The 24,292-nt window shown below is 40.1% G+C and overlaps 1 protein-coding gene across 3 annotated transcripts in view; it reads left to right on the forward strand.

Moving 5' to 3' along the window:
• Nucleotides 1–16,354: 16,354 nt before the first annotated feature.
• The window catches only part of sema3f.L (semaphorin 3F L homeolog), an 89,073-nt gene continuing 81,135 nt past the window's right edge, over nt 16,355–24,292 (forward strand). For 2 of the 3 annotated variants that reach the window (XM_041590773.1, XM_018258958.2), the window contains exon 1: nt 17,686–17,816. In XM_041590773.1, coding sequence (XP_041446707.1) covers nt 17,751–17,816 — 66 coding nt within the window. In that variant the 5' untranslated portion in view covers nt 17,686–17,750. Of the gene's footprint in view, nt 16,923–17,685; nt 17,817–24,292 lie in introns of those variants that run through there. The other variant, XM_018258960.2, reaches the window with a different exon arrangement.

Here is a 24,292-nt window from a genome sequence, read left to right on the forward strand (position 1 = left end):
CTTACCCAGTGGCAGGTAAACAGACAAGGACTCTAGAAATAAATAATATACAAACTCTATCTAAGTTGGACGCAGCCATTGCTGGCACTCTATTGGGGGCATGTATTTGTCCAGGCTCTTTTCTACCAGCTGTTTTACGGCACTGCCATTAGGACCATTAGTCAAGTTCACACTGGAACGCCATGGAACAATGACAAAAGAAAGTGCAGCATGATCTTTATAGTGGGTTAACACACTGACCACTTAGGACAAAAGTTTTCAGATCAGAATTGTTACAGTGAAAGACCTGCTACAGTACAGCTGCTAAGGATGAACTACCAGCTGTTCCGCAGTAGCACTTATACAGAGATATTGGCCTTAAATATTCTGTTTGTACTTGAATAGAAGACTGGCTGAAAGATAGATGACAAAGTGTGATAAATGGAGCATTTTCTAGTTGGAGCAGTGCTGTTAGTGGAGTAACTCAATGGTCCTTGTCTTTTTACTTTGTACATAAATGACCTTGAGGTTGCCTCCTTGTCTGCTTTTGATGATAGTACACTGTGCAAAAACAAGTTCCATGCAGATGTTTCCACTTTGCAGAGCAATACATTAAAGGACTAGGTAGAAAACTGGCAAGTGAGAATTAATATTGACAAATGCAAAGTTATGTGTTTGGGCAAAAATAACATAAATACTAGTTATAGCAAATGGAATTGTGTTGGTGGTCTCCTTAATTAATTAGGCTTTGGGGGATAACTGTGGATAACGGACTTCACAAGCCTAGTGCCAATCAGTGTTAAACTGCTCTTTGGTATAAAAAATGGCGGGATGAAAAGATACTTTGCCTCTTTATAGATTCTTGGTAAGAGTTCATTTGAGTATGCAATACAGTGTTGGGCATGATCTTTATAGTGGGTTAACACACGGTCCTAATGAACTGAATATAGCACAGAGACGTGCAACAAACCCTGCACAGTAGAAGGAATGTAACAAACTATGAGGAAAGTCTAACAACGCTCTATTTATTTTCTCTGGAGAAAAAGTACATAAGAGGGAACTTGATAACTATTTGAGTAAAAGCTGTTAAAGGACATTATAGACAGATAGTGGTGGACCTTTTTCACAAAGAATAGAATAAAGGATGAGATCCACTGTTTGTTTGTGTGTGTTCTATTAATATGTTTGTATATGTGTTTATAGGGAGAGGGTCAGCGGAGAGGGTCAGCTAGTGTTCTTTTATCTTTCTTTATGTGGGTCAGTAATGCTGCGTGACACATGGAAGGGTTGAACTTGATGGACAGTTGTCTTTTTTCAACCTAATTTAACCATGTCGCTTTTAAGCCATTAATTAAGTATTGATGGAGGAAAGGTTGCTAGTCCTGTAGCACAAAATCCCCTTAGGAGAAATACACAACCTGATATAACCTGATAAATAATAGAGTGTTGCCACACTGTTTTAAAAAAAATGATTGCAAAGGATACTGCCAACTAGTTTTACCAAGGGAAAGTGATGATGCCTTGCAAATCCCTTTGCTAAAAGTAGTGATTCTCAATTGAATTATAACATAGAACTCCGGAGAACCAAGGTAGTAGTTCAGTGATTCATTTTATTCATACAGTGCACGACATGTTTCGAGCCAACACGCTCTTCCTCAGGTGCTTAAGCACCTGAGGAAGAGCGTGTTGGCTCGAAACATGTCGTGCACTGTATGAATAAAATGAATCACTGAACTACTACCTTGGTTCTCCGGAGTTCTATGTTATAATTGAGTAAGTCTGCAGGTCTGGCGGGGCCCTGACTCTGAAGTGGAACCAGACATAATAACAAAAGGAGTACATCATCCATAAGACTATATTTTTGATTCTTCATTGAGCCTACATAGAGTAACTATTAAATCTTACAGAACCTAGGAGTACCAAAGAAAAGAGATTTTACATTGATGATACATTTTCCAGAGAGGAAAGAGGAGTGATCATACACCAGAAATTATGCAATCCTCAATTCAAACACTCGATTGCATCTGATTCATAATTGCGCTAATTCCCTCAAGGACACAATTATACTAGAAATATGGGAAAATCGCAGCATTGTGAATTGTGTCTAAATTTGCACACTGCAGCTGCTATAGTAAATATACCCATTTATCTCTCATATTGGAAAGTATCAGTATTTGTCCATTGTCGTGGCATTTTATTTGACCTCTCAGATACATTGATATTCAGAGACATTGATGTTGCAATGCAGTAAACATCCCAAGAGTTCAGACATGTATATTTTTGTGATAAAAGAAGTCTTTGGCATTGCCTAATATTGCTATAATTTACAGTACAAGGTTCATAACCATGATGTACATGCACATGCATACGCTATACATAAGCTTCATGGATAGTGAAATGCAGTTATACTGTATATTCTGCAGCAGATACTGCTATTAAAACAGATGTTAATTTGCACCAAATTGGTGTATCAAGCCCAAGCTGCAGTGGACTAAATTTTACATGCGCCTGCAGTTACGCTGGAATTAGTGAAGTGTGGGTTGACCTGCGGGTTGTGTGGCTTTGGGCTCAGATTTGCCCGATCTTGTGGGTTCTGGTTGGGTCAGAGAGAGGAAGTACACATCTCTTCTGCTCCCATAGATTACCTGTCTTGCAACCAGAGGCATGAGTAGAAGTGCAGGTATGAATTTTGCAGGTTAGGCTCAGGAGTTGGATGTTGGATAAGGTTTTGCTGGTTAGGATTGGGCGCATGTTGACTTTCTCCTGACCCACGCATCACTAGTTGGAATTAAGAGAAAAAATGTTGCATTGTTGTTAAAATTTTGCACTTTGCCTACATTTGTAAATTAAAAAAAACTGGCAGCTAGGGCCATAACATTGGCATCAGCTGCACATCGGACAGTGGATGGCGAGCTCAATGTTCAAGGGGCACATTGGAATAAAGATATTATAAAATGCTGACTGTTGATTGGTGGAATTTTGGCATAGTACAAGTCTTACAGCAGGGGTTATAAATATGGCTGCACAGGTGTGCTACTTACATGGCTTTGCTGTACCAAAAACTTGTTGCAACATTGGAGGGAAGTAAAAGAAATATGTCTATTGCTTAATGAGTGAAGAAAATGGTGATAGTATGCTGGCAGTTACGACTGGAGCTAGAAGCAGGACAAACTCAAAAAAAATATGAATTTTTGCTAATCCCTATGTTATTGAAAAGTCAGATAAAATAATTTCAGTTGGAATAAAGCTGCAGCCTTTTTCACCTCCAGCTCTTTACTTTGTCAGTGTAAGTTATTTGTTATTATTGGTCCATCATACTTGTCCCATGTACTGATGATATTGAATCATCCTTCTGAGTCCTACCCAAAGGCATGGGCTCTGTTGCCCAAGCTGTTCCCAGCTACCGCCAGCGAACAGCTTGAACGGGTGGGTCCCCCTTCGCCGAAGCTAGGGAGGGCCCACCATCCCCGCCCCCCTAAGGGGTTTGGGGGCATTTGGACTCCCCTTCGCCAAAGCTAGGGGGAGTCCCGTCTACCCTGGGTTCTGCTGAAGCTTCCCCCAGGGCGTGTCATGGCCTGCGAGTCCAGCCAAAAGACCTTGACCCCATTCAGGGGTATTATTAGTATTGTCCATGTATTATTACCAAGTTTGCATAAACTCCTGGCTTCTGCACTAGCAAAACAGCTTTGTGAGACTTTTGGCCTCAGGTATGTGCTGATTTGGTTTTGAAAGACACAGTATGTATTGTAATATATTGTTATGTATACAGCAAAAGGACAGAGTACAAACTTGTATTCAACCTGTTTCCATGAATGATTATAGACCATGTTTTTCAGCACTGTCTTTAGTTGTTTAATAGCAACTCCATGCAAATAACTGTACATCAGACTGTATAGATAGTGATATAACAGAAACAACAATGTAAAGATGTTAGCTGCTTCAATTGATCACTGCCCAATATGCGCTATAGCATTGCTAGAAGTCCACACAGAGGAACAGTTGTCAACAATCTCCAAGGAAGATACGTGAAATATGCTAGGCCAGGATTGCATATGTTTTAATGCAGGTATGAGCAAAGCCGTTTAAGGTGCATTCTTTCTTAGAGATGCTTTTTTGGTAATGGTAGCCCATTGGTTTGTGGGAGATACTTCCCATTGCAGTAAGGAAAAGATGCAGAATAAAAGCAGCATTTACCTACCAGCCACAGTGTGCATAGTGCAGTTATTCTATGCAATTTGCAATTGTTTTCTCCACTGAAGCATTTTCTCCCAGAATTTCAGTGTCATTGCTGGGTGCAGCATTATATTGCATCCAGTGCAATTGTTCATCATAAGGCAATCATGTATTCTCTGTAAATCCAATCAGCAATTGTTGACTAACATCATAAGAGTTGGAGTTGCCTCAATTCTGGTGCATAAGTCTGTTGTGCCTATTTATGCACCTCAATCTGGGAACCATGAAATTACCTCCAGTTTCAGGGCGGCAGTAGCTTCAGGGCTCTCCATTGTCAATAGGTGCACTTGCACATGATTAATCAGAAGAGGCAGTCAATGGTGCTTACAACTACCTGGAAGTGCAAAGATAGTGTTTAGGAGCAAATGAGGCTTTCAATATGGTAGGATGCTGCATGATCTAGAAGTTCTACAGCAATCCTTGTGTGCACCCTAATGAATCACTACAGATCTTTCCAATATGAGAAACTGTGGCACAAGAAACAAAATGGGTAGACCTACAAGACATAAGACCTAGACACAAGCCTAGCTCACTGCAGTAATTTGAGCAATAAAGGGGTTAAGTGAGAGATCACAGTAGGGGCAAGATGGGAATCTGAGCTTTCACATCTATCAGAGTTATTATCCTTTTAGAAACATGATGAGGTCCCTATCAAGAGGGCTGTTAATGCTCGGAATTTTCCTTCATTGTCCGGGAAGATTGCTACAGAAGAATCCATATGTTTTAAAAAGAAAACAAGCTGAAATTAGGACACTGATATGTCAAAACTGACATAAAATAAGGCCAGGTATCTGCCATATTCATAAACAATTTTACAACATCTGCACTATTTTGTCAATGCTAGCTGGTAACTTCTGGCAGTTTGAAAAGTAGTTCATCTAGATTCTAGAACAATAAAAGATGTTGACAATTCACCAGGTTTGGAAAGTTGAGGAATTGTCCTGAAGAAGCTGTAGGCGCGTGGGGAAAGAATGGGATTAAAGGGGGTGACTGGGGCTAATTCAGGAGGTACACAATGATTAGTAATGGGAGGGAAATATATTTTAGGGACGCAGGGGGTCTCTGAAACCTATCAAAGGAATTTTTGTTATGCTGTTGTTTGAGGATGGGGAAGTGGTAGTTAGCAGGGGGCATATTATTCTGCAAAGAGGTTGGGAGGAACCACATTCTGCTTAGTTACATGTTAAAAACCTGACAAATGATAAAGCCTGACTTTTACAGAACTTCTAAACATTAGCAACATTTTTACATATTGCTTGAAATGGAATCAAGCATGTGGTTCAAAGTGGTAGCATTTATTACCATCTTGGTGCAGTGTTGCAATCGCATTGTATTTTAAGGCTTTCTGAGCCCCAGTCTATAAAATCATAAGAAAAGACTAAACAGTCTAGATTTCAGTTCCTGCATCAAACTGAAAACAGCTATGAATTTTCCCTTTTAACTGCTTTTCACTAAAATGTCTTTAATCAAGCTGCCATCGCCATTGGATTGGTTGTAATAAATTCCAGCATTTTGAATCATTGAAAGCCCTTTATCATGATCTACAGTATAGCAAATCATCTATGAGGTTGCTTTTATATGTGCCAGTTTTAGAGGTCTTAAAGGTCTTAAAACTTTTAGTATGTTAAAGAATGGTCAATTCTAAGCAACTTTTCAATTGGTCTTCATTATTTATTTATTTTTTAGTTTTTTTTTTAATTTGCCTTCTTCTTCTGACTCTTTCCAGCTTCAAATGGGGATCACTGACCCCATCTAAAAACAAATGATCTGTAAGGCTACAAAATGTATTGTTATCACTACTTTTTATTACTTATCTTTCTATTCAGGCCTCTCCTATTCATATTCCAGTTTCTTATTCAAATCAGTGCATGGTTGCTAGGGTAAATTAGACCCCAGCAACCAGATTGCTGAAATTGCAAACTGGAGATCTGCTGAATAAAAAGCTAAATAACTAAGAAATTGCAAATAATAAACCAAATGCAAATTAACTCAGAATATCACTCTCTCTCTCTACATCATACTAAAAATTAACTCAAGGATGAACAACCCCTTAGTTTAAGGGTTTTCTCTGAAATCTAGCTGAACAGAAACATAGGCAACTAGTTAACACTAGAAATCTGTCATTAAGGATTCCGAAATCTATTTTAGCTACAACAAGATATACAGCAACTGCATACAAGCTATAAAATTCATTCTTTTCACCAGAGTCATGTCTGATCTGACTTCTGTTTGCTGTATATGTGGTCTAATGTATAAATGACCTAATTGGATTTGCTGGTGCTTAGCCTTACAGCCTATGAACAACAAACTTGATCCACATGAGCAACTGAGCAATTAAACAGGAACAATTGCCTCTCATGTGTATGAGTCTAGTTAGGACTCAAAGAAAAACAACACTCTTTTAATTTCCATAAATGAAAAGGAAAAACACATATCACTCTCGACATCATAGTTAATTTAAAGGTGAACAACACCTTTAATTTATTGTGAAGATGATGGAGTGTTGTTTAAGTTGTTTTTTGGAATTATACCTGTGATAAGTGACCATCAAGGGATGTACACCCAGCAAATGTGTGAGTATTCGTTACTAATGAATTGTTTAAAAGTTTGGTTAGTGCTGAGTAGGGATGCACCGAATCCAGGATTCGGTTCGGGATTCAGCAGGATTAGGATTCTGCCGAATCCTTCTGCCCGGCAGAACTGAATCTGAATCCTAATTTGCATATGCAAATTAGGGCCGGGGAGGGAAATCGTGTGACTTTTTGTCACAAAACAAGGAAGTAAATTTTCCCTTTCCCAGCCCTAATTTGCATATGCAAATTAGGAATTGGATTCCTTCCGCTATTCGGCCGAATCTTTTTGCAAAATAGTGGATTCGGTGCATCCCTAGTGTTTAGTAGCTCTCAAACATCATCTCAGTGATTCAACTAGTGTTTAGTGCACCACACAGGTCACAGCAATAGCCAATGATTTAAATTGAAAGTCATTCCAGGTATTTTGTCTCTCACCAGCAGAGCAACTTAACATTCACGAGTTGCACCATCTTCCTCTATAAAAATGTCAGCAATAAATAAGAAATGGAAAATGGGGCAATTATAATGTTTAAGGCTAAGGGGTTATCTCACTCATTTCGAGTATTAACTCCCTGGACAGAGGATTATACATTCTGGGCAATGTAAGCATAACCAGCGGTTATTAAAGACAGATGTTAAGTTTCAGCTGACATTGGTTAATGTAATTTAGGATCTGCTATTAGGAATATTGATGTTGTTGCTGCTGCATTTTTATGGGAATACACTCCAGTTATCTTAGAAATATTGATATGACAAATATGTATTAATGCAGTAGTGCTTAACACCAATCAGTCACCGACACTGACAAGCGCATTTCAGTGTATATGGAAAACTACAAAAGTGCTATATTTTTACTGCCCAAAGGGGCCTGCCATTCCCCAGTCAGACAGTTAGTACATTTAAGGGGTTGTTCACTTTTAAACTAACTTTTAGTTTGATGTAGCGAGTGAGACAATTTGCAATTGGTTTTAATTTTTTATTATTTGTTGAGTTATTTAGCTTTTTATTCAGCAGCTCTCCAGTTTGCAATTTCAGCAATCTGGTTACTTGAGTCCAAATTACCCTAGCAACCATGCACTGATTTCAGTAAGAGACTGGAATATGAATAGGAGAGGCATAAAAAGAAAGAGAGCAATCAAAAGTAGCAATAACAATAAGGTTGTAGCTATACAGAGCATTTGTTTTTAGATATGATCAGTGACCCCCATTTGAATGCTGGAAAGAGTCATAAGAAGAAGGCAAATAACGAAAAAACTAATGAATAATTAAGACCGATTAAAAAGTTGCTCAGAATTGGCCAGTCTATGGCATACTAAAAGTTAACTAAAAGGTGAACCATCCCTTTAAATAAATGTTCTATTCATTAATCAGCAACTTTATATTCGTCAAAGAATTCTCCATTTGCAGCAATTCCAGCTTTGCAGATCTTTGGCGTTCTAGCTGTCAGTTTTGGAAGATATTCAGGGGAAATTTCAACTCACTCATGCCTTCTGTAACTCTTCCTAGATGTGTAACTGGCTTGTAGAGCTTTTTCCTTTGACCTTACAGCAGGGGTCCCCAACCTTTTTTACTTGTGAGCCACATTCAAATGTAAAAAGAGTTGGGGAGCAACGCAAGCATGAAAAAAGTCCCTTGGGGTGTCAAATAAAGTCTATAATTGGCTATTTGGTAGCCCCTTTGTGGACTGGCAGCCTACAAGAGGCTCAACTTGGCACTATACTTAGTTTTTATGCAATTAAAACTTGCTTTCAAGCTTGGAATTCAAAAATAAGCACGTGATTTGAGGACCCTGAGAGCAACATCGAAGGGGTTGGAGAGCAACATGTTGCTCGCGAGCTACTGGTTGGGGACCACTGCCTTACAGTGAAGCTCCACAAGGGTTTAACTGGTCTGAGGTCTGGACGACAGTACTGGCCGATCATCAAAGACAGCCCTTTGGCTTTCTGCATTTGGTTTTCATTTTATATGATTTGTGGTTTTTGAGTTATTTAGCTTTTTATTTAGCAGCTCTCCAGTTTGCAATTTGAGCAATCTGGTTGCAACCATTTACTGATTTGAATAAGAGACTGGAATATGAATAGGAGAGTCCTGAATAGAAAGATGAGTAATCAAAAGTAGCAATAACGATACATGTGTAGCCTTAAAGAATATTTGTTTTTAGATGGGATCGGTGATCGCCTATTTGAAAGAGTCAGAAGAAGGCAAATAATTCCAAAACTATAAAAAAGTAAATAATGAATGTCATTTGAAAAGTTGCTTCGAATTAGCCATTCTGTAACATACAAAGTTAACTTAAGGGCCGAGATACACGTGGAGATTCGGGTAGTTTAGTCGCCCGGCGACAAAGCAACACTTCTTCAGGCGACTAATCTCCCCAAACTGCCTTCACGCCGGCTAGAATCTAAATCGGAGGCTGGATGGCACTCAGAGTGCTTCATTTTCTGAAGTTGCCCAAAGTCACCCGAAGTTTCCTCGTGAGGCAATTTCGGGTGGCTTCGGAAAACGAAACGATCCGAGTGCCATCCAGCCGGCAATTTAGATTCTAGCCGCCAGGAAGGCAGTTTGGGGAGATTAGTCGCCCAAGGAAGAGGCGGTTTGTCGCCAGTCGACTAAATCTCCTTAAATCTCCAGTGTGTCTCTGCCCTTATGGTGTCCAATCCCTCTTAAAGCCTTCTAGAATAAGGAGGATAGTGTATGCAGTGCGTGATAATCAGTACTGGATGTGGAAAGAGGCCAGGTGCAATATCCACAGTATGGTTGCCCCAGAGGGCAGAGTGCTGCTGGGCATGACAGAACATCTGAGAAGGGTGTGGATCAAGCCCCAGAGTACAGCTGAGTGTGATCCTGAACTACCACATTCCTACATTCCAGTCATTGCACTAAAAGCCTTCATTACTTGAACGGCACAATGAAAAAAAGAGCACAATGAGGAATGACAGAAACTCTGGAAGTGTCCACTTTTTCAGCTGATCTGAGATATGTAACTGCATCTCGGTTGCTGCTTTATGACCAGCTAAATGACACTCAGCATACGAGCAGCATAAAGGCATAATTTCAATGCATAGAACTGGCATAACCTAACAGACACTGTTGCAATTGTTCACATTATAAATTGTGACGTTTCTCAGTGTGTGCTGTGTGTGTCTTGCATGTGTCTTGCAGTTATTGTGCAGACAACACAGTGCCAAGTGCATTCTTCTGTCGCAGGTACAATGACAACTGCAAATTGCCTCAGTGATTGCCACACTCCTGTCACCTCTGCAGTGCTTGGCAGGCATCCCCAGAACACAGCCAGGGTTACGTGAAGAGCATAGGCCAGTTCAAACATTGGCGGAGATGTAAATATTGACAGAATAATTGTCACTAATTGCATTCCTTACGTGAGCCAATAAGTTGGGTAGAAGAGGAGGGGGACGTGTTACCTCCCAAACACGCAGGCTCATTACTTAAAGAAAACAAAGCATTCCATATAGTAAAACAGCTTTAATTATGTATTATTCATATTATTTCTCATGTAAAACTGAAACACCTGCGTTTACTCTACTCTGCTATGGCCCAGCAGTGAATAAAGGCTTCACCATATCCCAAAGCCATTAATTCATACTCAGTTTATGGCTCCCTTCTCCCATTGCCCTCCTCTGACTTTTTCTAACTCTGTGCCTGTGCTTAATAGAACCCCTAATTATATAATAACATGTCTGGGCATAGTGGTTTATTTCAACTGAGTTGAGTAACAGCATGACAATAAACCGCTACAAACGAGGTGACAAATACCTAATTATGCAGAGTTAACAAACACTGAGCCGTCCTTTTGCAGACCCTGTGACCCGGCCACATTATACAGTGGCACTTAGACAGGTTTTGTCAGATTTTGATGGGTGAGTAAAGGACATTAATCCTAATGTGCTGCAAGTTCCTTACCAAAAGGGTTAAAGGATCTGGGAAATAATGCTATTCCTATATGCCATCTGTTGGGCTAATACAGTCCTTGTGTGTGAAGGACATCTCATTCGATGAAATGTGACAGATTGGAGCTGTAGCGCTGTACACAAGATGTGACTTTCTGCTACAGATACACAGTCATATATACACTTGTGACTGTAGTTATTTTGCTGCCTGCAGGAAGGTCCCTGGGTCAGCCCTACTAATGATTCCCTGTAGGCACCCCAATATGAACAGTAAATTGCCGCAAGGTTAGCAGAGAATGCATACCATCAGAGCAAGCACTCTGCTCAGCCTCCTTCTGCTTTCCTCAGGGACAGTGCCACTTCTACACATTCTCTACTTTACTTTACTACTTTTTTAATGGTTACAAGTGAAGAGTCATTGAAAACTGCAGAGAATTGTCCAGGCTTTCCTACATTCAATTAGATGTTACAGCATTATGTATATTAGCAAGTAATTGTGTCTATAGCAGTGTTGGAAATATTACAATGAAGTATACATTATAAAAAAAAGTCAAGATTATACGCAAAGAGCAAGTGATGAAATGTATTGATGAATGTATGACTGATTGATGAATATTGATGAATGCAGGGCCGGAACTAGGGGTAGGCCGAGTAGGTGCCCGTCTAGGGCGCAATCATGGGGGGGCGCACTTTTAAGGGGAATTTCTTTTTTTTTTAACTCTGGTATGCTTAGCCTTTAATAGTTTTTAAAATTTATAAACTGCCTGTTCCAACTCCATCTTGCCCATTATTCGTACTGCGGGCAGAAGCACTCCCCACCTCCCTCTTGGCTCCTGCTGACAAAGGTACATATTTGGGGTCATTATTTTGGATTTTTTGGCTGCTGCTAGCACAGGTACAGTTTGGGGGCAATATGAGGGATTGGCTGCTGCTGGCTGTTGGCACAGTACACCGATGTTGGGGGCAATGTTGGGGATTTTTGGCTGCTGCTGGCACAGGCACATATTTGGGGGCATAATTTTGGATTTTTTGTCTGCTGCTAGCATAGGTACAGATTGGGGGCAATATGAGGGATTGGCTGCTGCTGGCTCAGGTACATGAGGCAATATGGCGCTGATGGCACAGTACACAAATATTTGGGGGCAATATGATGGATTTTTGGTTCATGCTTGCACAAGTACATATTTGGGGAAAATATTGTGGATTTTAAGTGCTGCTGCTGGCACAGATACAGATTGGGGGTAACAATATGGATATTTTGGGTTATGGTGGCACAGGTACATATTGGGGGCTTGAGGGCATTGATTGACATTGGCACAGGTACAAATTGGGGCAACATGATGGCTGCTGGCACAGGAACAGGGGGCAATATAAATGGTAAGGTGGGAAATGGTAATGCAGTACCCGGTGAGGGGCACTGATTGAAGCCCTTGCCTAGGGTGCCAAATTACCTTGGCCCAGCCCTGGATGAAAGTATGAAAATTCAGGCCATCCGTGGCAGGTCCAGACTGAGAATTGAAACAGGCCCTGGCAGCGGCCCAATCAGCCCACACAGAGGCCCAAACAGCCCCCACCAGCCCACTAAATACTGATTTTCCATGGCACCTTATAGCAGCCCCTCCTGCATTTGCCAGAACGCCTGATCCATGGTCATTGACATTCCATTATTCATAGCCGTACCATAGATATCTTTTTTTTTATCATATTATGATATCAATGGGATCACACCAGTGAAGATGAGGGGCTGACGCCTTTCTGGTCCTTCACGTAGAACATCACTGTAGGCTGTTTAGTGTTAAGGTAGAGACATACAATCAGATTCGGGAGATTAAAGATATAAATAAATCTCCTCTACTTCTGGGTGACTAATCTCCCCGAACTGCCTCCTGCCGGCTAGAATGTAAATCACCGGCGGGATAGCAATTCGTGCGCTTCGTTTTCCAAAGTTGCCTCACTAGGAAACTTCGGGCAACTTCGGAAAACAACGTGCCCTGAGTACCATCCCGCCGGCGATTTACATTCTAGCCGGCAGGAGGCAGTTCGGGGAGAATAGACGCCCCAAAGAAGAGGTGATTTATTTATAAATCTCCCTGAATCTGAGCGTGTGTCTCTGCCATAAAGACTGACCTATGATTCCTCAAGATTTGAAGGCATACTAAGTGGAAGTATTTTAGAATGTTTGTGGCCATTGCATTATCAGATTGGGGCACAAAATGCCACCACTGGGGAATTCTTTTATGAATGAAATAAAAAGCTGGTGCCCCCCAGCTGGGATGCCAAATCGTACACTCAATGATAGGACAGAGCTCCAGGCACAAGGATGGCCACATAATAGGAGAGTCCTAAACACTGTAAAACTATCAGCTAACAATGCAAAGCTATCTGCATGTATGTATCCAGAAATGCTCTCCATCTGTAGGCCTGAGGGTCAATGAGTATTTAGCATCCTGCTATAAAGATTTCTGTAGCATGGAAACCTTTAATAGAATCTGACACTCCCAAGGCTGAATGGGAAACATGTCTGACCCTTCTTGTGAAGATGTAAGCATATTTAAAGCAAATGGGTTCAACAAGCCCTTTTATTGTAACTTTCTTGATCGTTAAAAATTAAACAGCAATGAGTGGTACTATGTGATAGAACTATTTACTGCAGACCCCGGTAACCCAATTAAGTACTGTGCTGAGGACTAAAAAGAGATCATTTCAGGATACAGTTGGCTATATACATATTGATAAAATCCTTTTGGTACCTGTATGGTGGTCCAATGATCCTGACCAACATCAAGGTAGTATAGATATGGAAATGATGGAACGGTTCATTGAAAGGGAAGGTTTGAGAATTGAATTTGCTGATGAACTATTTTATTTGTCCAGTGTGGTCCCTCTATACCAGGAGTGCCCATACTTTACTAAATCAAGGTCTACTTTTAGTGATAATGTCCCGCTTTGATCTACATCCATAAAAGCATTCTGTTCCATGGAAAACATTATTTAAATATTTTATTGATTTATGTGAGAATTCATATTGCTATGTTTAACAACTATTTCTTATTTAACCTTAACATAATAAATATCTGAATGAAAAGCATGAAACAGGAGGGTGATTTAGACAAGCTGTTTGTTGACAGTGTCTTGAGATCTACTGATCATCAGCTACAGGTCTACTGGTAGATCCCAATCTGCTCTATACTCTTATTACCCTATGACTGAGTAGCAGATCAATTAACAGAGCCAAGAAAAGACACTTATTAAGGAGATCCCACTGCATACACAGTCCAAACCCATCCGCTTTCAAACAGGTTTAAGGGTGGAGGTTTGTGTCTGATCAGAATGAATTTGTCCCAAACAGATTACACGGGTGACTGACTAATTGACTAAATTGTCAGACGCTGAGAAAGCTGAGTGACCAGCTTAGCCCTGATCTATCTCCTTTTGTAAAAGAAGCAATAGTCTAAAATAGCACAATCAACAAACAGTGGACCTTGTATTATTAAATTATTACACTTTCCAACTATAAGCAAAACCACAGGGTTCAATGGAATCGGACTAAAGACAAAAACATGTACTAAAATGTGTCTTTTTCTGTATTACCTTAACATTGCCTCCATAAAAAAACTCAGGGTTGGGCAACTGCAGTACTCCAAGGCTGACTGAGAATGTTGGGTGATATAGTTCTGCAATAGCTGCAGGATGCCTATCCCTGGAGCAAACAAACTCAGCTTGGCACCATCTATAATGCCCCAATACAAAGCCCTCCTGGTCTGATAATGTGCAAATACTCACTGGCCAATATGGTAGCATGTTATAAAAAGGGATGTAAAATTCTAAACAGAGGCTTTCCAGTAGACAAGTCTGTCAGGATAACATATTACTGGACAAGGTCTAACCAGCGGCTCTCTAGCTGCTGCACTGCAGAACTACAACTCAAATCCATGGGAAAAATCACTGCCAACGCAACAGAAATACAACTAGGGGCAGATTTACTAAGCTCGAGTGAAGAATTCGAATGTTAAAAAATGTGAATTTCGAAGCATTTTCTTGGTTACTACGACCATCAAATTGGTCAAATTCGATCAAATTCGATCAAATTGAATGATTCGAACGTTTCGAAGTAAAAAACGTTCAACTATTCGACCATTCGATAGTCGAAGTTCTGTTTCTTTAAAAAATACTTTGACTTCATACTTCGCCACTTTAAACCTAGCGAGGTGCAATGTTAGCCTATGGGGACCTTCCCAGGCACTTTTCTAACGAATAAAAATCCTTCGATCGATTGCTTGAAATCTATTTTATTGTTCGATCGATCGAACGATTTTTACTTCGATCGAAGCATTTGCAAATATCGAATTCGAAGTATTTAGCGCAAATGCTTCGGTTTATTAACCCTTGATAATTGTGCCCCTTAGTGTCTAAATATAAAAGATATGATTTATGAAAGACGATCCCTTTTTCTGCATCTGCTGAAAATCAATAATCAGTGTATTATAGACACATTATGGATAATCAGACCACAGAACTAAGGTGGGGAGTGATAGAGAGGGGTGGGGTATACAATCAAGGCACTTGAACTTGGCACCCAAAGATATTGTCTTGCTAGAACCTGCATGCACCACACATCCACACCCAAATCACAATTTCTTGGAAGTGGGGGGGGATCCTTTAGAATCAGGGCAGGGTGGAAGGCAGCTATGAAATGCAAACTCATTAGATCATAATCAAGTTATTGTAACACCAATAACAATATCAATGACCTGAAAATGTATATATATTCTTTAAAAAGTGTATTCATAATGCTATTGATCAAATCCACTGGAAGAAAGACTTTAAATGTCAAGGGGGTCATTTACTAAACTCCGGATTTATCTCATTATTTTATTTAAAAAAAAAACCACAACCAAACTCCCATGCCCGATTTGAACTTATTTATTAATTAAAAAACTCAAATTAATCGGATAGGGAAGAAACCCACTAAGATTTAGTTAAAACTGAATCGTCTGACTTTTTTCCCAGAATAGCTTGTTTTTTTCAGGTTTTTGCCTGAAAATGTGGATTTTCGGGCTAAACCAAGAGCAAACCACAATAACTTCAAATTGAAATATGTGCCTCTCGCATTGATTTATTCAGGACCTCGACAGGTCTGAGATGGTGACTTTTCGGATTCAGGCTTTTTGCAGCATCTGGGTATAATAAATCTCGAAAATTTTTAGTTTTTGCCACAAAAAGCCCGATCAGATAAATTTGAGGTTTAGTAAATAACCCTCGAACATACCATGAGATTCAATAAAACCAGCATGATTTCCGGTCTTTGTTAAATTGAGCCCAAAGTAATTTTTTATCTTTCAAATAAAGCAAACCTACATGTCTAGGCTGATATTGGACATTGTTGCAACACAATGAAATGCAACAATGACCAAATACAAAGCTGGTGAGAGGAAAAGAAGTAGGAGGGCAGATATAACAAGAAAACAGAGAATATGTTGCAAGACAGGAAGAGAGAGAGAGGGAGAGCGAATGATAATAGTTTCCTCGAAGGCAGAATATACTGTCTCTAGATTCCTGCACCTTTTCTTCCCACGTAAGGGACAGGCCAGGTAAGGGAATACAGTATATTTATGCTGGGAATGGGGGAGGACCAGGTGAGAGGATATGTATGCAGGGGGTGGGGAGCTGTCTCTCTCTGGGAGGCTGGAGGAGGCTGGTTTATGTAAATATCTCAAGTTCCTGACTTTCTCAGCTTGGAGCTGCTCAGTTCCAGCGAGAACATTATCAAAAACGGCTGTGGGATTTGAGGCTGCCTGAGCTCCCTGCTCTGCATATACAAGGCAAGGTTTTGGCTACTGCCCAGGACAGGTATCCAGCCTTCAGAGGAAAAGAAGAGCCCATATGGATTTATTACTAGGTCCTGAATACTACAAGCCATAATTACAGAATACACCAACCTTCCCCTCTCAAGCTGGTACCCAGCTCTACTCCACAAGCATGAGCTTCTGTCACCGTCCCATCAAAGTTTTTCATTTTATCTAATATGTGGGTGTGCAATTAAATTGCACAGATTTTTTTTTTTTTTCATTGTTGCTGCTTTTTTTCCTGCTTGCCCTTTGGAATCGGACTAGGAGGATCTTACCGATTTTATTTTCTGAGCAGCAAGTCCTGCTGTCTTTCTTCTATTACTTTGAGGAACCCAACATCTGCATAGAGTTTGGACATTGGGCATCGGGGGTCGTGTTAGGTGAGTGCAAGATGGGTGCAATCAGGATGTGGGTTTATACCAGCGATACTATGTTGCTTTTGGAATATGCAGCAAAGCAGTCAGTCAAATCCTTAGGTCCTGTCTGTGTTTTACTGCTTTTTGTGTGTGTTCACTGCCTGTGGGTCTTTCATTCTAGTACTCTTTCGTGATCTAGGGATTCTTCTATCTAGCCTTCTTGGGAGGAAGGTAACATTTTTGTTTGGAGAGGCTTTTCATTGGAGCACTTATACATAATTATATACAAATGTACAGCAGTTGGTCCTTTTTGGGGAGTCTATGCCTTCTTATATCTTCATTATTCTCTGCCTATACTGTATAAACCCTTACTTTGTAAATAGTGACAAAGTCAGCTGGTTTTTATGTCTTCTTTTATCTGCTATCGCATTTTATTTTAGGTCCGTCGCACTCTCACTTGCTCATTGTCTATTATAAATTCACTTTTGCTTTCTACTATGAGTCATAGTACCTGACAGGCTCTATATCCACTGCTGCTTTTGGCTGTCAGACTCTTTATCCCTATGCACTTTCATTCTCAGCCACACTTAATGTTCTGTTACTGTACACTTTCTATCAATTCTCTCTGCCGCCTCTCTCCCCCTCCAGTCTCATTTCCCTTTCTCACCTATCTTCCTTCTCCCCTCTCCAGTCCTTTCCTCTGCTGCCCTCCCTTTCATTTCTTTCACTCTCTCTCCCTTGCTGTTCTCTCATTACCTCTTTCTGCCTTTGTGTTGCTCTTTCTCAGGGATTCTTGTGTCAACAGAGGGAAGAAACAGAGAATCTGGGAGGCTGAAGGGCAAAGTGTATGAAATGCAGGCAGGGAGAGACGGGGTAGGTAGCTGCAGAAAGGGAAGGAACAGAGAAAGCCCGATAAAGGTAGGAAGAATGAGAAGTGGAAAAACCAGGTTGAGAATGCATTATCCTAGAGAAAATTAGGAACAGTGTGAGTAAACGGTGTAAAGAGCAAGAAACATAAGCTATGGGATAACACATTAATAGGTTATTCTTCTGTTTTAGCTCTCAAGCTCAGTTTAATCCATTGCCACTCAAAAAAGACAGACAAAGCATTGCTCCCTATAAACACACACAGTCTGTAATACCTTGCTCAGTTCCAAGGGGTCCATACAGAATATGTCTCAAATTGCATTTGCTGCTTTTGGTATACAGGGGGGCTTCATTTCTGGTAGATCAGTTAAAGGGAAAGTTTAGGGATCATACACTATAAAGACTATTTGGATTTCATAACTTGGGTAACATTATCCTTTTCTTTGCATCAGGTTTCCATGGACTTGGCCTGTACCCTCTCCAAAAACTAGTTCCAATCAGAATAAAAATCAATGGGGTTTATTAGAGATACAAATTCACCTGTCCAGATGTTCTGCATTTCCTCTCCCTTTTATAACATAAAGAACAAGACAAGGTTCCATTGTACATACTGACTCATCACGCTCAATCATTTAAAGACAAGATAAGTGGCAAGCAGTGGATAGTAATAAGCACTGCACGAAATAATATAAATCTAGTTGTTGCCTTGTATAAATATACATACTCACACATATCTCTAGCTATATGTAATTATTATTTAGCTGCTGCAGTATATCTGAGTATGTTGGCTCTGGAATTGAAAGAGTTACTTTATATTCATGGTCGATTTTCTTTTCCTCCTGCGCTTTTCTCCTTTTTTTCTGCTTTTGTTCACACTGTGAGATAACCTGTTTTATTGCACGTGGCTGAGAGAGGGGTGGGGGAGGTATGGAGAGACTGCCACAGAGAGAGAAGGGAGACAGAAAGGAGACAGCCACATCATATATATATATATATATATGTGAATGTGTTTGTGTGTGTATATATGTATATATATATACATGAATATATTTATGCGTATGCTCATTTAGTGAGATACAGTTGGCCCAGAGAAGACTTAAAGGGAATAACAAATGCACAATGCAGTTCAGCAGAACGTTTTTATAATTTGTAACATATGCACATTTTGCAACCCAAAATAAACTTTAGTACTTCAGTCATTCACACTCTATTCAGCAATAACCTGCATGTGAATGCATATATGTCCCCCGGACACAATAACCTCAACTGACCTGCAGTATGTTAAACAGGCCCTTAAATGAATGCAAATTCTGCCCTATGAATGACAGTGCCCCACCTCAGGGAGGAAAAACTGACATCCTATGGGTGCCACTGTTACCCAATGAATGAAAGGCTCTCTCCAGAGCGAGGCAGGGACTGTGTGTGAATATGCAAGATAATAACTAGCACTGCCTTTGAATACACAAGGCTCGCCTTCAATAATCTGCATTTCCACTAGCTGGCAAGACCAGTTTTGTGACTCAATAGGACTTCCCAAAGAAGCTTTCAATCTAAAAACCTAGCCATGAGTTTCAGTTTCCTCATGTGTCAACACCCATTTGTAAAAATACAATACAACACTAACGCCAAAATAGAAAACTATTATTTGCACCTAAAAACCAAGCATACTTTTTTTTTTTATAATAATCATCTTGTAGAGCGTGTGATTTATGTATTAATTTATTTTTTATATGGGATAGGGAAATGCATTTGAGTTGTGTCATCTTCCTTCCTTTTCAAATACCAGATGTGTCCTAAACTTTTGTTTTATGTAATTTGTCCAGGCCCACATAAAACTGGCTATAAATAGCATGCAAAGAAGGCATATTAATATCAATACATTGTTGGAGGAAAGTCTGGTCATTCAACTACCTAAAGCAGAATATGCCCAACCCCTCTTACCTGTCCTGCAAGGTAGACAGGTACCAACTGTATTGAATTTTTTTTATATAGGCAAATACTTGAGATTTGGTCTATTTGGTTCATTACATAACTCCCATAGTACCATATACTTCTTTGTGGTTATATAATAAAGGGTAAAAAGTTTGTTACAAGCCTAATAACGTTTAGTAACCAATCGGCTGATAGCATTTACTTGTCACTTTTATAAAAGCAAACATTGTATTGGTTGCTATGGATTACTGCAGCTGAGCAAATGTTGTGCCTTGTATTACATATGGGGGTTGTTTTGATGCCACTACAGGGACAGTGCCAATTAAGGGTCAGGGCACACACTCAGATTCGGGGAGATTAGTCGCCCGATGACAAATTTCCTCTTCTTCTCCCCGAACTGTCCCCCGTCTACTAGAATGTAAATCACCGGCTGAGGCAACTACGGGCGACTTCGGAAAACAAATCGCTCCGAGTGCCATCCTGCCAGCAATTTACATTCTAGTCGACGGGCGGCAGTTCTGGGAGATTAGTCGCCCCGAAGAAGAGGAGATTTGTCGCTGGGTGACTAATCTTCCCCGAATCTGAGCGTGTGCCCTGACCCTAACAGATAATTCAATTTTTAGTTTAGTAAAATTACTTCACTGTTTGGCAGTTTCTTGGTGAATAAGCAAGATGTAGTTAATGTATCTAATTTAATAATGGTTTTGGTCAATGCCTAAGTTAGCTGCTTAAATGATAAGTTCTACAAGGCAGATGACTCACAGGGCATGAAAGATTTGGTGCTTATTTCTATTTAAGTTTGGTATCAATATGTAAACCATTAATACAATATGCTGTAATTAAGTGCATACAAATGCTATGTAATGTAGCAACAGGTATTTCCATTGTGACCCTGCCCTAGACAAAGCATATAGCTTTTTTTTTTCATACAGCTTTGGGACCTGTTATCCAGAATGCTTGGGATCTGGGTTTTTCCGGATAATGGATCTTTCCATAATTTGGATCTCCGTCCCTTAAGTCTACTAGAAAATCATGTAAACATTAAATAAACCCTATTTATTATATATAGTAATTATATCTTAGTTTGGATCAAGTACAATGTACTGTTTTGTTATTACAGAGAAAAAGGAAATCATTTTAAAAATTTGGATAAAATGGAGCCTATGGGAGACAGCCTTTCCGTAATTCGGAGCTTTCTGGATAACGGTTTTCAGGATAACGGATCCCATACTTGTACTTATCCTTCAGCCCAAAGTTAGAATGCACTAGTGACTTAGGCAGAGAGTTTCTATAATGACCGTGTAGATCTGAGCATTAATGGCTGAAGCCCTCTTGCTCTCATTACAGAAACAGCTCAGCAATCATCCAGTAGCAGGTTACCTTGCCAGAGGCTGTAGCCAGTTTTTTGATTTATTCTTGTTCTACAGCTAAGCGTTATCTGCCAGGAGGGGAGACTCAAAGAACACGCAAGAGCAATGCAGAACTAAAACACACCGTGTGAATGCACCAGGCAGGGAAGCACTCAGTTATTCCCCCAGGCAATAACAAAGGATCTTCAAGCTTTTTACATTTTTGCAAACTTCAAAACACCCGATGAAGCGATTATTTTGAAAAAGAAAATGCACTGTGGTTCCTACAGAGTTTTTTTAAGCTTTGAAGTAATAAGCATTTATAAAGCATAATGATACCATATTATCACCCCGGGACATTGCAGATCTTTCCCAACTTAGTGGAGTCCAGCGGTTCTATTTGAAGGGGACACTATTATAATAATAATCCTGCATGAAAATCATACAGAAAGATTCCCAGATCTAGATAGAAAAGTTACAGTCCAACAATGTGATATTTTATTTGCTGTTTCTTGAACTACTGTACTTTCTGTTCCCATTGCTGCACTGTATTACATTAGGATGAGTGGAGTTCAGCATCAAACTGCTTCCCCCAATGTCTGAATGAAATCCAATGCAGTACCACAGGGGTTAAATCATACACAAGCATTAGACAGGTATGGGATCCGTTATCTGGAAACCCGTTATCTGGAAACCCAGAAAGCTCAGAATTACGGAAAAGCCGTCTACCATAGACTCCATTATAAAGCAAATAATCCAAAATGTTTAAAATGATTTCCTTTTTCTCTGTAAAAATAAAACAGTAACTTGTACTTGAGCCAAACTTAGATATAATTAATCCTTATTGGAAGCAAAACCAGCCTATTGGGCTTATGATTTTTTAGTAGACTTAAGACATGTAGATACAAATTACAAACCCCCCAGGTCCCGAACATTCTGGATAACAGATCCTATACCTGTAATAGATATATTTAGATGAATTTATTGAGACAAGCTGGTCTGAGCAGAGCAATAACATTTCAGCTATCTCCAGTTATACTCAATAAAGAAGGAACTCTATAAAATGTATTGCTCTTAAATCATCACTGTAATGGCTTCTTTTAAGTCTAAACTCTGTCTGCATGTTATATGCACGCTCCATAGCAACAGTGAACAACCATGTTGTCAGATGAGAACAAATGCCCGTACTAATGGAGTCTTCATTAAGAGTGATGTGTTGAGGTGTTATACTAACTACGACTGCTATATTTGCAGTGGTAGAACTTCCACTGGGGCCATAGTTCCCAGTCACTTATTTCAATGGGAACTACAAATAAAAATACTGAAAACCTTAAATATATTTTGATTTATATTCTAGGGGGCAGATTTACTAAAGAGCGAAGTGGCTAACGCTAGCGACAGTTTGCTAGCATTGCCACCCGCAGGACATTGGCAATTCACTAACAGATGCAAGAGCTTATTCGCTAGCGAACCAGACCGTCGCTAGCGCAGTTTCGGACCCTATCGTCAGGCATATTTTCACTCCGGCGAACGGCCGCTACTCCGCAAAAGTGCAGATTTTACTGAACGTTACCTCTTTTACCAGAGTTGACTTCGCCACCTAAGACCAGGCGAAGTGCTAAACAGCAGCTAGATCTTCCTCAGTCTTATGTCACTTACATCATATCCTGTGAGCCGAAAATGCATTAAAGTTCCAAAAACGCTAGCAACTTTTCCTTTTCTGAAGCAGAATTGCCAAACTTTTTTTGGGGAACCGGTTTTCTCCAGACATTTCAGAACATTCAGAACATTCATTTTACAGTGGGCTCATGTGTAGGGCATTATATTAACTCTCTTGTCTTTATTAAGGTTCCCTGGACATGTGTAATAAAAAGTGGTAACTTCAAGCATTTGCACCAACATTTATAATAAAGACCTCCATACAACTTTAAATTACCCGCTGTATGCAAATTGACCTAAGCGCAAGATAACTATAGAATTTTCACTAGGCCCAAACGAACGCTAGCGCATCTTCACTATGAAATGCTCACACTGCCAAAGTAATGCTAGTGAATAGTCACCAGCGTTCGGCGCCTAGGGCACGACTTCCCATATTAGTGAATTAGTGTATTGGTAGTGAAAGTGCATCTACCGAAGTAGTGCAGTGCGGTTGCTGGCATCAATTCGTCCTTTATTGAATCTGCCCCTACGACTGCAACCGGCAGCAAGAAATACGCAGGTGGAACCAAACAAAAAAATGTTCTGCTCCCATCTGCACTGACTTGTGTGCATACTGAAACACACATGGCATTGGTATGTCAGCTCAGATATCCATAGTGCTACATAAACTCCTACAGGATCCCAGGTGCTGCATCCCATTGGAGTAAGAGTAAGGGTAAGTCCACACAGGGCGTTTTGGCAACGAATCGCCTCGTTTTTGCGGCGACCAATCTCTCCAAACGCCTTCCCTGTTCCTGTGCTGGCTAAAATGAAAAAACACCGGCGCTAATCAGGCGCAGAGGTTCGTTTTCCAAAGTCGCCCGAAGTTGCCTCACGAGGAAACTTAGGGCAACTTCAGACGCGGCGGCGTTTTTTCATTTTAGCCTGCGCATATTCAGGGAAGGCGTTTGGGGAGATTGGTCGCCGCAAAAACGAGGAGATTGGTCGCCAGGTGACGAAATCTCCCCAAAACGCCCTGTGTGGCCTGACTATTAGTTGTAGGGATTGATTTAGTAAGTGTAAATGCACACTGGGAACCTCCAACACTAAAACTGGTTTTGCATAAGGGATAAGCAATGACACGCACAGGGCTACTTTGCAACAGATTCCTAAATCAACCCTGTCAAAAGCTGTCAAAGTTGCACACAAGATACTTTTAGCAGTATAAACAGTAATAATGCGCATCTTTACATCAGTTACAATTACATATGTATATATTAATGGTTAACAACTTATATACAGTGAAGTTTTAAAATGAAAAAAAAAAAAAGAAAAAGCAGGTCCCCCCCCCAAAAAAGGAAGCTTTAGAAAGAATACATTTGGGGCAGTATACTACATTAAATGTGTGATAAATGTGCAATGGTGCTGGTTGCAAACTAGATTTATTCATTACAGATTAACTTTAACCGAAGAAAAGAAGGCCTAAAGGCAGTTAGACAAAAGTAAAAATCACATTGTATGGTCAGATGCATTATATTACATTAATGTTTATATTAGCTAATCTATATCATATTGTATACCTAACCAAGAACCTGTCTGACACACAAC

This window comes from Xenopus laevis, chromosome 4L, assembly GCF_017654675.1.
Source record: "Xenopus laevis strain J_2021 chromosome 4L, Xenopus_laevis_v10.1, whole genome shotgun sequence".
NCBI classification, from domain to species: Eukaryota; Metazoa; Chordata; class Amphibia; order Anura; family Pipidae; genus Xenopus; species Xenopus laevis.